This window comes from Schistocerca gregaria, chromosome 7 (genome assembly GCF_023897955.1).
Source record: "Schistocerca gregaria isolate iqSchGreg1 chromosome 7, iqSchGreg1.2, whole genome shotgun sequence".
NCBI classification, from domain to species: domain Eukaryota; kingdom Metazoa; phylum Arthropoda; class Insecta; order Orthoptera; family Acrididae; genus Schistocerca; species Schistocerca gregaria.
Window position 1 is genome coordinate 376,780,444 of NC_064926.1, and position 14,639 is coordinate 376,795,082.

The following is a 14,639-nucleotide window of genomic DNA, read 5'->3' on the forward strand; positions in this document are numbered from 1 at the left end:
TCTCCAGCAATTAAACAATTTTATATACACCACTGTACTGAGTTTGAGTAGTTTGTTGAGAGAGAGAGAGAGAGAGAGAGAGAGAGAGAGAGAGAGAGAGAGAGAGAGATAGTGTGAGTGGTGTGGTGCAGTGATTAAGGCAGTGGGCTTATATTCAGGAAGAGTGGGGCCCCATCCAACTTGAAATCTATCTGTGATTGTAACTACACCAGATAGAGAAACTGCCATGACATAAAAATTAGCTTTCTGATCATTCCTTTGTCTTATTATTTCTATGTTGCCACATGTTTGGCAGTTTTTCTCAAACCCAGTTGGGTACACACTTTCTTCGGATGACTAGAAAGAGCATTGCCACAGTACAATACTTCAAAGATGTTAAATACTACCAATGTTAGAGACTATGTAAGTTGAGTAGAGGCATTTTTCATTGTATTTTACATTTGATCTTCCCATAGGTTGCAGTTATTAAACTTAATTTTAAAATGCTATTTAACTAATGTCTAGTCTTTTTTTTTTTTTTTTTACACAAACCAATAAATGTCTGAAATCATGTAATTGTGTTGCATTATTGTCAAAAATAAGAAAAAATACTTAATCTTTTACAAGGTTTATAGTAGTATGTTATAGACGTTCTTGTGAAAAAGTCATTATTTTCATAAAATGTCTCATTACTTTTTTTTGCAGTGATGTTAAGTTGGTAAACCTGCAGAAGCTGTCCTTGCATGACTGCAGCATAAGAGAAATTGGGAAACGTGCTTTCAGTGGACTTGAATTATTAATAGAACTGGACTTGTCAAACAATCAAATTGTTGAACTTCACCCATCAATGTTCGATGACAACTTCAGGTTACGTGTTATCTATCTTGACCATAACCAGATACAGAAGGTATGAAAACATGTCTAATTTTATGAAACATATTTTAAAAAACTTATGTGAAACAGGCAATAGAACAAAAACTTATTTTTCTAAGAAATGTTGAAACATTCACATATTTGTTACAGTGAGACAAGGCAGTAGAAGTTCTTACTTTAACTGTGAATTTGTGTTTCAGAATATGCTGCATATGTAACTCAGATTCTCATGCAAGCTATTTACTATTTTCTATGAATGTGTAAATCACTGTTTCAAACAAATTTTCTCTAACTGTGGTAACTGTAGGTGGACAGCAGTACATTTATCTGAGAGATAATTCTGATTTTAATCGATGAAATATTTCTAGGTTCCTGATGGGATCTTCAGGGAACTCAATTTTCTGCAGACAGTACGCCTCAATGATAATCAGATTGAACAGATAGGCTTCAAGGCCTTCGTAAATGTACCAGACCTGCACACATTAAGGCTTGATTCAAATCGTCTGGCAACCTTGCATCCAGAACCATTTTATCCCATGCAAAAGCTGAGGTAAGACAAATCATTTCACAAAATATTTAAAAGTTTTTTTTAAATTTATTTTTAATTTTCAAATTTTGTTCAGAAAGTATGATCATTCGCCCTCCCAGCATCTCCTGTTTTCAAAGTGGCCTACATTTAGTACTTGGTTCAAAGGATTTTTTTTTTTTTTTACTCAGGAATATCGTGACAATGAAACTTTTTGCATGCAGATTTTCTAGCCCTTGAAGAAATGAAATTTTGAGACTTCATTTACATCTACATACATACTCTGCAATCCACCATACGGTGCGTGGCAGAGGGTACCTCGTACCACAACTAGCATCTTCTTTCCCTGTTCCACTCCCAAACAGAACGAGGGAAAAATGTCTGCCTATATGCCTCTGTAGGAGCCCTAATCTCTCTTATCTTATCTTTGTGGTCTTTCCACGAAATCTGAGTTGGCAGCAGTAAAATTGTTCTGCAGTCAGCCTCAAATGCTGGTTCTCTAAATTTCCTCAGTAGCGATTCACGAAAAGAACGCCTCCTTTCCTCTAGAGACTCCCACCTGAGTTCCTGAAGCACTTCCGTAACACTCGCATGATGATCAAACCTACCAGTAACAAATCTAGCAGCCCGCCTCTGAATTACTTCTGTGTCCTCCCTCAATCCGACCTGATAGGGATCCCAAACACTTGAGCAGTACTCGAGAATATGTCGTATTAGTGTTTTATAAGCAGTCTCCTTTACAGATGAACCACATCTTTCCAAAATTCTATGAATGAACTGAAGATGACTATCCACCTTCCCTATGACTGCCATTACATGTGTGTCCCACTTCATATAGCTCTGCAATGTTACGCCCAAATATTTAATCAACGTGACTGTGTCAAGCACTACACTACTAATGGAGTATTCAAACGTTACGGGATTCTTTATCCTATTCATCTGCATTAATTTACATTTATCTGTATTTAGAGTTAGCTGCCATTCTTTACACCAATCACAAATCCTGACCAAGTCATCTTGTGTCATCCTACAGTCAGTCAATGATGACGCCTTCTCGTACACCACAGCATCATCAGCAGCCAGCCGCACGTTGCTATCCACCCTATCCAAAAGATCATTTATGTAGATAAAAACAACAGCAGACCTACCACACTTCCCTGGGGCACTCCAGATGATACCCTGACCTCCAGTGATCACTCACCATCGAGGACAACATACTGGGTTCTATTACTTAAGAAGTCTTCGAGCCACTCACATACTTGGGAACCAATCCCATATGCTCATACCTTACATAGGAGTCTGCAGTGGGGCATCGAGTCAAATGCTTTCCGGAAGTCAAGGAATATGCCATCTGTCTGATACCCTTCATCCATGGTTCGCAAGATATCATGTGAAAAAAGGGCGAGTTGCATTTCGCAGGAGCAATGCTTTCTAAAGCCGTGCTGATGCATGGACAGCAACTTCTCTGTCTCAAGGAAATTCATTAATTTGAACTGAGAATATGTTCAAGAATCCCGCAACAAACCAATGTTAAGGATATCGGTCTGTAATTTTGAGGATCCGTTCTTCTACCCTTCTTACATACAGGCGTCACCTGCGCTTTTTTCCAGTCGCTCGGGACTTTACATTGGGCAAGAGACTCATGATAAATGCAAGCTAAGTAAGGAGCCTATGCAGTCGAGTACTCTCTGTAAAACCGAATTGGAATCCCATCGGAACCTGGGGATTTATTTATTTATTTCCAACCCATTAAGCTGCTTCACAACCCCAGGGATGTCTGTCACTATGTCCTCCATACAGGAATCTGTATGAGACTGAAACGGCGGTATGTTTGTACGATCCTCCTGTGTGAAAGATTTCTCAAATGCTAAATGTAAAATTTCAGCTTTCGTTTTGCTGTCTTCCCTTGCCAGGCCAGACTGATAAGTGAGTGACTGGATGATCCGCTTAACGATTTTATGTAAGACCAGAATTTCCTTGGGTTTTCAGGAAGATCTTTTGCTAAGGTATGACGGTGGTAGTGGTTGAATGCTTCACACATCGCTCTTTTTACAGCAGCATGAATCTCTACTAACTTTTGCCTATCCTTATTCTCCCGATCATTTTTGTACCGCGAGTGCAACTGCCTTTGCTTCCTGCGCATTCTCTGAATTGCGTTGTTAAACCATGGTGGGTCTTTTCCTTCCGTAACCCACTTTTTCAGAACATACTTGTCCAATGCGTGATTTACAATGTGTTTAAAATTTGCCCATAATTCTTCCACGTCCATCCTACCGGAAGTAAATGAAGTCGATTCATTTACTTAGTGGGATGCTAACAACTGCTTATCTGCTCTTTCTAGTAAGAATACTCTCCTAGCCTTCGTGACCAACTTTTTAACTTTTGTAACCATAGTCGTAATGACATCATCATGATCACTAACCCCTGTCTCAACACTGACACCATCGATGAGGTCTGGTCTGTTCGTGGCTACCAGCTCTAAAATTTTTCCATCACGCGTTGGCTGTTGATTTAGCTGCTCAAGACAGTTTTCGGATAATGTGTTCAAAGGTAATTCACACTACGTCTCATCTGTACCATCTGTAATGAATCAATAGACATCCCAGTCTATACTATGTAGGTTGAAGTCACCTCTGACTAATATAGCATGATCTGGGTACTTCTGCGATAGAGAATGTAGACTCGCTTTGAATGATTCTAGAACTGTTACAGTGGAACCTGGTGGCCAGTAATAACACCCCGCAATTAACTTTATTTCCTCTAACCCTGTTAAATGTGTCCAGATAACTTCACAATCACACTCTACTTCAACCTCAGTAGACACACTATTTTTGTCAACTGCAATGGAGACACCACCTCCTATGGTGTCTAATCTGTCTTTCCAACCCTCACTTCATCACGCCACACACTTCCTGGAGGGCAGTAAATTCAGGAACTTTATTCCGAACACACAGAAAATTTACAGCTAATATCTTGATAGCTGAAGTGTCTTTACACTGACCGTGTTCTTATTTCCCTGCCTGCATGTTGACTGGTGAGTGTTCATCAAGACGTCTCGCACTACTGCCTAACCTAAAGAATCCCCATGTGCACACCACAAGTACTCTGCTATCCGAGTAGCTACTTCCTTTGTGTAGTGCACCCCTGTCCTATCTAGGGGTGTCTTACAATTCCCCACCCAATAGCTCAAGTCTAGAAATCTGCAGCCAAGACCATCACAAAGTCGATGAAGCCTTTGGTTGTGACCCTCCACTGGGCTCCAAACCAAAGGACCCTGATCCACTCGGGGAGTGATGCTGCAAATAGAGAGCTCTGCTTGCACCCCACATGCAAGGCCAGCGGTCTTCACCAAATCTGCCAGCCGCCTGTATGAACTGAGGATTGTCTCAGAACCTAAGCAACATGCAACATTGGTGCCGACATGAGCAACTACTTGCAGACGACTGCACCCCATACGCTCGATAGCCGCAGGCAAGGCCGCCTCCATATCTTGGATGAGGCCCCCCGGCAGACAAACCGAGTGCACATTGGATTTCTTCCCAGCCCTGTACGCTATTCCTCTAAGGGGCTCCGTCACCCGCCTAACATTGGAGCTCCCAATAACCAGCAAGCCTTTGCCCCTGTGTGCCCGCTCGGGCCCTGCTGAAGGAGCAGCCACCTGCCCACTGACATAATGAACGGGCGAGGCCATCCAGCCATCCTCCACATTGGCCCTCTGCCTCGAGTGACACTAATGCGTTGCAGCCCGCCACTCACCCTGAGGTGAGGCTGGCTCCAACGCGCCGGGTACACTAGAAGGTGCCTCGGCGGCTGAGTCAGCAGACACACAAGCGACACCAGGGGGGGTCTCAAGCGACACGCCAGACCCTTCGCAGTCACTGCACCTTGAGGCAGCAGCCTGAAGGCAGCTGACTGTGGCCAACAGCACACTCAGCTGCTCGCGAACCGCGGCCAACTTCTCCTGTGCCCGCACACAGCATGCACACACCCTATCCATCCTACTGCTAATATCTTAATGAATCCGCAAATTTAAACTCTATGGCTATCAATAAACAATATTACTCCTCTGAAATACGAGAATACGTGAGGATTTTATGTAATTAAATATGCAAGCACACAAACACTCGGAAAGAAATTAAGAATCTAATTACAAAACAAATATGAAAGCTAAATATGTGACTCGCTACTGCACTGATACTTCACCAGCGGCTGCTCACAGCTCACTCATAGCTAGGAGCATCTTCTCATGAAATATTTCAATTTTCTCTCAAATCACTGATTACATTTTTCTTAATCATAATTTTCCATTTTTTAAACCAGGCCTCAGGTTGGTCAATTTGATACCCCATTTGTCATTTTCCTGTTCTTTATTTGGCTATGAAAATTGGCTCAAAAACCCATTAAGTAATTTATAGGGAGTCGTTTTTTTCACTCCACGCGCACATTTGACCAAAAACAAAAGTTGACCACAGTGTATTCTCCTCATTGCTTGTACAAAGTTTGATGTCACACTCACTCCCCTGTTTCACATTCTGAGAGATTTTTATTTTATAAATACTGCTTTTGCACCCTAAGAGAAAAACCTTGATTCAGGTAAAAAAATATACTAGCTCCTTAATGCTTCTCTCGGCACCGTCACTTTGATGAAATTTGTTATTTTCACCTAGTAATGTGATTCCCTTAGTGTGATTTACAGTAAGAAATATAATGAAGAATAAGGACCTACCTGTTAAACATGAAGTGTATAGAACACTAGTGTGACCCATGCTTGAGTGTTTTGGATCTGAAGCAATTCAGAGGTGAGCTGCTAGGATTATTACCCATAGGTTCGATCAACACATGAGTATTACAGAGATGCCTCATGAACGCAAGTGGGAATGGCTGCAGGGAATACAATGTTTTTTTGTGAAACAGTGTTCGAGAAAATTTAGAGAACTAGCATTTGAAGTTGACTGCAGAGTGAGTCTGCTGCCATCACTGTACATATCCTGTAGGGAGCATAAAGCTAAAAGAAATTAGGGCTTCTACAAAAGCTTATAGATAGTCATTTTTGTCTTGTTCTATTTGAGAATGGAACAAGGAAGGAAATGACTAATATTGGTACATGGTACACTCTGCCATACACACACACACACACACACACACACACACACACACACACACCAGTGAGCAGAACCAATGCTTCCAGAATTAAAACTACTATATCCATTTCACTCAACTCAGAATGTTTCTTTAAATGTGGAAACAGGTAGGAGTTAGAATTGTACTGGTTACTGACTCATCTATGTGTCAAATAGTCTTTCTCATAGTATAACAATAATGGAAATCCCTGAATGTAACAATACATAAAGTAAGGTAAAAGCATCCACTCACCTGTAGTTGACGAATGTATGGAGAACAGACACTTGTAACAGAAAACAGGTTCACACTAATTTTAGAGCTCGTGCTCTTTCCTTAGTAAAAGTACATATATTCATACAGACAGACAGTGAAGCACACACTTGCACTGTGAGCCTTTTTCATAGTCAATCACTTCAGTTTTCTGTTATATTAGCAGGTCCTTTGTATTTCATTTCCTGTGATCCATTGCCTCCTCCTTAATGTTGCTGTCAGTCACATTATCCGGGATATGGAATCTCCATCATCTGCCATATCCACATCTTAAAAAACCACAGCCTTGTTCTGCCTTTCTTCCTCAGTGCCCATGTTTCAGCATCATACAAGCATCTTTGCTCATATTTCTGCAAAAAAGTCATTTTTTCTTATAAAGTGCTCCTTTTTCCATTGCTATCCTTGATATCTGTGCTGCTCTTACAGTCAGTTTTTATCTTGCTTCCAGTAACTTCCTGCTAGTACCGTTACTTTTGCTTTCATTGTATTGACTTTTATTGCATAAATCTTCCTTGTAGCTTCAATGGCATCTACTATATCTTGTGATTTTTTTTCACCTGTTGCTAGAAGGACCATGTCATCTGAAAACATCAAACACTATATTTTTCTTCTTCTAACTTTTAACCAAGTGAGGTGGCACACTGGACGCGCGTTTGGGAGGATGATGCTTGAAACACGTGTCCGGCCATCCGGATTTAAGTTTTCTATAATTTCACTAAATTGCCCCAGGCAAATCCCAGAATAGTTCCTATAAAAGGGTGTGGCCCATTTCCTTCCCCATCCTTAATAACATCTGAGCTGGTGCTCCATCTCTAATGACCTCGATGTTGAGATGTTAAACCAAATCTTCCTCCCTTCCTTCCTCCCTCTCCAATTTTTACCCCTTGTCGTCTAATGGGTGATGGGCAATCATTTTTTCAAAGTGTAGACTGAAAAGGGTAGGAGACACAGAGCAACCTTGTCTTACTCATTTTTCTAGTTCTATCCACTTGGTAACTTCCTCTCATTTTCACTGTCGTTTTGTGAATGAAATATAATGAGTTTATAAATTGTCTGGTTTTCCAGCTTATACCAAACCCTGCTATTAAATGACTTTTACAGTTCTATGAAGCACAAATGTAGGTCACTTGCTTTTTCAATAAACCTCTCTCCCAAAATTGGTAAGAGTCCTATTGCATCTCTTGTGCCTGTATTCCATCTAAAACAAAATTGTTCCTCAGCGATATTCTTCTCCACAGAGTTATACTGAAGAGGTGACAAGATATGCCTCTGCCAAGGGCACGGGCACACACGGGGTGCAACAACTTTGTTGGTGGAGTGGTGGGGAGAAAGAAAGATGGTTTAAGAATTAACTGGGAGAGGTTTGTGAATTCTCCTACCACTCGTGTTCCTGTCCTTTGTTCATGAGCAGAAGCTTTCCCATGGCCCCGTAACTGTAAAAGGCACTAGTGTCATAGTGCCCCATCAACAGCATCATTTTGTATGAGTAAATCACAAACAAATGATTGCTGCTGAATGGACATCTATCACTAGCATGGTTTAAGTGAATACTGTGAATTTGATTCACACAACTGCTGCCTATGTAGCTCATTCATATTCACCAATGAAAGTCTTTCTGCTACTTACCAATGGTACTGTAGAATCTCAAAGGTCAATGAGTGAGTGTTGGTGCAAATGCTATTTGCCTGAAGGCTTTTGGTTTTTGCCAGTTTCTGCTGACTAATGACGGGAGTGAGACTGAGCTACAGTCCTCCAAAGCATGTTATAGTATAATAAATGAAATGGGAAACAGATCTCACGTAAGTATATCAAACCATTTCGTTTGTCTTTCTTTACCTTCATGCCACAAACACCCTAAAGCTGTGTATCTTATCTTGAAAAATGTACAGCTGATTTTGGCGCCAAATATAACAAAGTGATGCTGTAGAGCTACATTATGAAATAATTATCTTAAAGGTACAGGTGAAGCAGCTGAAGAACTTCCTATTCGAATATTTTGAAGTTTTTTTCCCCCATTTCCTTCATGCAAAGGTAAAGTCCCCCCTCTCGGCAAAATGATGGTGAAAAACTACTTAGCTTCAAGTATGAGTGAAAGCAGATTGTCAAATTAAGCTATGTTGTGGATAGAATATGACACAACTTGACTTCAGTGAGATAATCAATGACTTTTGTTTGCTCGAAGCACGGAAATGCAAAGTAAAATTACAATGGAAACATAATTCTTGGAAATGGATGTTTTCTCAGCTTTTAGTTGTAGCTGTTTTTTTCATTTCTGGTTAGTAATTTGTGAACTGTTAATAGTTTATGAGGAATAGATAAATGACATGATATGCTTAATGTGTTGTATGTGATACTTTTCATCAATGCAGTTTGTTTAAGAAATATTTATCAATAATGGTTCCTGAATCCTTAACCTTAAAACAAATTGCTAAATCTGTGTAAAAACATTCAGAAAGGTATCTCCATCAGAAAAAGTGGGAGCAATTTGGAAGTTCTGCCAGCGGCACAGAATCAACTTAGTATGGTTCTACTCTTCCATTACCTTTTCCAGCCTTTTGTTAATGATTCTTGGCTGCATGTGAAATGAGCTAATTGTCCTGTGCTCACTAGATTTCTTGGTTTCCAGTTTTTCCATTCCTGTCCATTTCTTCAACTGTGTTGCACTCCTGTTTTAGCCAGTTTTTTCGTAGCCTGCTCTGTTTTTCTACACAGTTCATTATTGAGCATTTGGTACATCTTTTTTGCATCTTCATTGTTCATGTTTCTGAACATTCTTCTTTCTTCCACCTTCAAAATCATTTCTTTTGCAACCTACCTTTTTTGGTTTTTCCCCGGTTTACATATCCTATACTTTTTGCTCTACTTCTGTGATTTCTTCTTTGGTCATATTTCATCGCTCATTTATGTTACCATGTGGTTCTTTGTCTCATAATGTACTAATAATCTCTTCTGATAGCCTTTCCATAATTTTTTCTTTCCCAGATCTCAACTTCTTTTCAAGGTCCCTCTTCAGCACAGCAGTGTTCTTAAGTTTTTCATTTTCATTTCTATTTCTGCCATAAGTAAATTGTGGTTGCTAGTATTATTTGAATCTTATAATGTATCTACCTTCCTGATTCCACTTCTATACCTTTTTTCAACCAGTATAAAATTAGTTTGGTTTCTATATTTATCTCCTGGTGATTTCCAAGTATAATTCCTCCTCCTGTGAGTTTTGAACACCATGTTCTGAAGTTGTCATATATACTAGGATAATAAAAGTACTTTCTTTTATTCCTTTCACTTTATGAAAATAACCATGTCACTTTCACAGTTTACATTTCCTACATACTTAGCCAATTTCTTTGCCGTTATCACTTCTACTCCATTAATTATTTTTATTTGTCCTCCCAAGTAGTACATATTCATCTGACTGCAATTCTTCTCACCCATCTCATCTTACCTCAGGAGTTCCTACCAGGTTCTATTATTCTTTTCCATCTCTCTTTTAAGGTTTCCTCATTTTCCTGCCAGTAGCAGTGCTGTGACATTCCAGGTACCAATCCTTGTTTTGAAATTGCACCTCCTTTCATGTTGTTGTTGTTGTTGTTGTTTCCCTCCCCTCACTGGAGACCTGAGCAGGGGAATATTTTATCAACAGTTGGAGGAAGCAATATTTTGTGTATAAAATGGAGACTGCATTATGCAGGGAAAATAATGTGTGGTGATATTCCATTGTCTTCCACAACTCTGGAGGCTGCCCCTAACATGGGATACCGATGCCTTTTGTGGCTGCCTGCTCTGGGGCAGACGCTACAATAGCTATTGGTCCATTGGAGATATTTCATTTCACTGATGCCCTGCCAGGGATGCACCCTCCAGGGCTTTACTGCACCCACCCCCCCTCCCCAAGGGTTTCATAGTATTAGATGTTATTGTGTGTCATATATTTTATTTCTCTGATGCCTTGCCAGGGATGGACCCACTAGGGGTTACAGGCCCCCCAAGGGTTTCATAGTATTAGATGTTATTGTATGAAATATATGTTTATAGCTGTTATATGTATGTTATGTGATGCTCTATCACTTTTCCTTTTTCTCTCTCTAACTTGCTAAGCCTCCATCAAACCCTCTCCCTCCCCTACCCTACCCACTTCTTGTATCTTTCTAATCTCAGTTTGTTCACAATACGCAGCAGCTCAGCTGTTGAACTTGTGATTTCATGAAGAATATGTTTGTGTATTACTTAATGCAACCTCTATAGCATGAGATGGTCTTCCTTCATATTGTGTCTTTTTGTATTGCTTCCAAGAGTTTTCATTATTTTTTGTTGATGATGTAAAAGTCAATTATAATGCAAGTAAATAATTCTGCATATCAACAGATCACTCGAACTGCATGACAATCCATGGCGATGTGACTGTCAACTGGCTCCATTGCGTGAATGGACACTCGAACATAAGCTGAACACCCAAGATACACAGTGTGAAGAGCCAGAGAAACTGAAAGGCATGCTTTGGAAAGAGGTTGCAACTGATCAGATGGCATGTATGCCAAGGATAGTATTTCCACAACAAGATGCTACATTTGAAGCAACTGGTGGTGAAGTTACAATGTCATGCCAGGTGAGTTTTATATATATAATATACATGAAAGGCATATGTTAAAAAAGAGTTTCACAGATATAACAGGAGTGATTTCCACTCATTGTGATAAAAATGGAAAAGGAGTAATTAAAATTTGGGAAATCCATTTCAAATTAGTGAATGGAAGAGAAAATACATGAGAAGAAAAGTAATGCTGTTGAATGGCTAAAATTTTGATCCACATGTGCTAGCTTTGGTAAATTTTAATGCAGTTGTATTATGTTTTCTTTAAAATAACTAAACATTTCTTTTAACTACATTTCATTGAATGCTAGAGGACTGAAAATGATGGTTTGTATATGATAAATGTACCTAAAAGATGTTGAAAAAATTACAAAGTAAATGGCAACATAAGGAAGAAACAAATTACACAGATCACAAGAGGAAACAATGTCAGTAAATTATTCATGGATTTCATAGGAAAGTCCCTCACATCTACAGTTTTATTGTATTTTAGTTCTGAGGCTTATTCTCTCCAAAGATTTTTCCACAGCACAAATGAAAATTTAAAGGAGAATGGTAAAAATGCACTTAAGATAAGAAACAGAAATGAGACAATTATGGGTTGTCTTGAAACAGTAATTTATCTAATTAGGAACTTGGAATTGCTTTCAGGATGCTCTGTAAAGGTCATGCTACCTAAAACTATTTCTGTAGTTTCTTATCATTTGGATTGTCATGGCCTGTTCACTATTAACAAATTGTGTTGTTCGGGGATTTTCAAGCATCCTAGAAAACAGCTTTATTTGGATCAAGCTGTAACTTTGTGAAAAGACAATTGCAAGCATTACCAAGTACAAAATTTATGTAAACAGCCAGCCAAAAAGAAGCACAGGGAGTACTTCTGTGAAAAAATGTTGTTTTGGAGCACTTCTCACAAGGTGGATAATATTACTTACTGCTTTCAACTAGATATTGTCATATTGTTACAGACAACTTTCCATTTGCTTGAAAACTTGTCTTATCATAAAGCATCAATTGTGACAGATATTCATCCACTTCTACCCTGGTAATCGCTAACATTCGAAGCCTTAGTTATCAGCATTGTTTACCAAGCTGGGGTCTTCTGGGGACCATATTTTTTTTGTAGACAGTTACTCAGACTAGATTCTTTGGATGTCTAAAAGTATATTTAAATTACATAAGCATTGTTGACATATTTGTTTATTGTAAAAGCTGATAAAATAAAAAAAATATGGACAAATTGATTCCATGCCATGGCAGCAGTAAAAACTGCAAGATATTGTCCACATTTCATAAATTATTTCCTTTCAGCAGCAAAGAACTCCAACAATCAGTAGTACATCAAGCAACACTCTCAGTTTGGCAGAATCTACGTCTGTCCCAATTCTCATTCTGTTCAGAGCAGTATTGGCATTGTAATAATGAACAACACAAGATGCTTCACTATTGCTGAAGATGCATATAGTATCTACAGCTTGATCATTAAAGATTATGTTCAAAAATTTGGACATTGTGGGTGTAAGATCACTTGCATTGATTGGCTTGGAAGATCCTTTGGCAATGTCATATTGATGACAGTGAGTCACGGGGCCATTGAACTTGTCCATTTTCATCCTGACTTCACAATAACCTCATCTCCTTCATCAGAATCTCAATCATAATTTTCATTTGCAGTGTCACTTTATTCTGAATTCACTTCAAGGTGAATGTTCTCAGATAAAGGATCCTTATTAGGATCACTCTAGACATCATCTAGGTCACTGAGATAATTCATCCAGCATCCAAAGAATGTCATTATTTGAGACTTGGTGTTCATATTAATTTTGAAAAATCAAAAAAATTAATCTTTTAAAATGTGCAACATAGTATACCAAGTGGGGTCTTGCCAGGACCACAAGTGTTTTTTTATTTTTAATGACTGCATCATATGTCTGATTATGTAATATATAATATATATCTTAAACAGATGTAGGAATATACTAGGCATGTTCAGAAAGTATGTGCGCCAAATTTTTATATATTTTTAAGAAAAAGCTTATTTGAAAGAAAAAGTTACAAGATATTGTTTGGTAATATGTTTGTTGACTATTTTTCTGCATAATTGCCATCCCATTCAGTGCATGTGACAAATCGTGGCTTGAGCTTCTTTGTGCACTCCAAAAGTAACTTCCCCCACCAACTCCGTATCACATTTCACAACCTATTTCTACTTCTGCTTGTTGCCTGAAAATTTGATTCCACTAACATATGCCTTCTGGGAGATGATAATCTGAAGGCCCCTCCAGTCAGGGTAACATGGGGGGCAGTTCAAAATATCCCAACTAAATGGGTCCAAGACTATCATGGGGCTAAGGAAGTGGAGGGACGGATGTTGTCGCGCAACAAGCACATTCCTGTTGTAAGAATTCTGCTCCTTTTGAGATATTTTTTTGGGGGCAGGTGGGGGGGGGGGGGGGGGAGGGTGATGGGAGGACTCACAATATCGTTGTGCATTGGTCCCCCTGCCCCGCCCCCTGGGGCAGAAATCCAACGAAGATATAATGTCTTTTTGGTCCCAAAACACTGAAGCCATGCCTTTTTGCCTGAAATTGTGGTTTTGAATTTTTTGGTAGATGAGAAATTGGTGTGATGTCACTGTGATGACAGTCTTTTCATCTCAGGCATGTAATGAGCCACCCACATTTCATTTCCAGCCTCAAGAGAGCTCATAAAACCCTCACCTTCTGATTCAAGTTTCTCAGGAAACTTGTGGGCTCTATTGACCTGATTTTTCTTGTACTGCTCTGTCTGCTGCTTTGGGACTCACCTTGTACACAGTTTCCTGTTACACTGCATTTCTGTGAGTGTCCCATGTAAGAGAGTTCTGGAAAGTTGTTGAAACATTGCAGAAATTCCATCCACTCTCTATCAGTGGTCTTCATTAACAGTTCCCTCATTTTTTTGCACCAACTCATCAGTCAAAATGGAAGTTCTTCCACTCATATGTTTGTTATGAACATTTGTTTTGCCTCCACTTAGCTGCCTACATCACTTGAAACACACTCGTTCTGCTCATAATAATTCTGCTGTCATTAGGTATCATTCGTTCCACTCTTGGAAGTAGGTCACAGCACATGGCTCGAACTTGGGGTGATATCTTACCAATAGCTTTCATACACTTCTGTACAACTGGACACTACAATATGAGTTTGCTTCCTACTGTGTTCCTGCAGTTCTCACTGTGGTCAGGGGCTCCCCCTAAACCACTCAGTGTTGCCAAACCTCAAAAAACTAAAAAACAGT

General features: G+C 39.4%; 1 protein-coding gene across 3 annotated transcripts in view; it reads left to right on the forward strand.

Moving 5' to 3' along the window:
* LOC126282165 (leucine-rich repeat-containing protein 24-like) overlaps positions 1-14,639 on the forward strand; it is a 341,384-nt gene that overhangs the window by 307,072 nt on the left and 19,673 nt on the right. For all 3 annotated transcript variants that reach the window (XM_049981687.1, XM_049981688.1, XM_049981686.1), the window contains 3 exons: positions 685-886; positions 1,221-1,402; positions 11,132-11,372. In XM_049981687.1, coding sequence (XP_049837644.1) covers positions 685-886; positions 1,221-1,402; positions 11,132-11,372 — 625 coding nt within the window. The remainder of the gene's footprint in view (positions 1-684; positions 887-1,220; positions 1,403-11,131; positions 11,373-14,639) is intronic.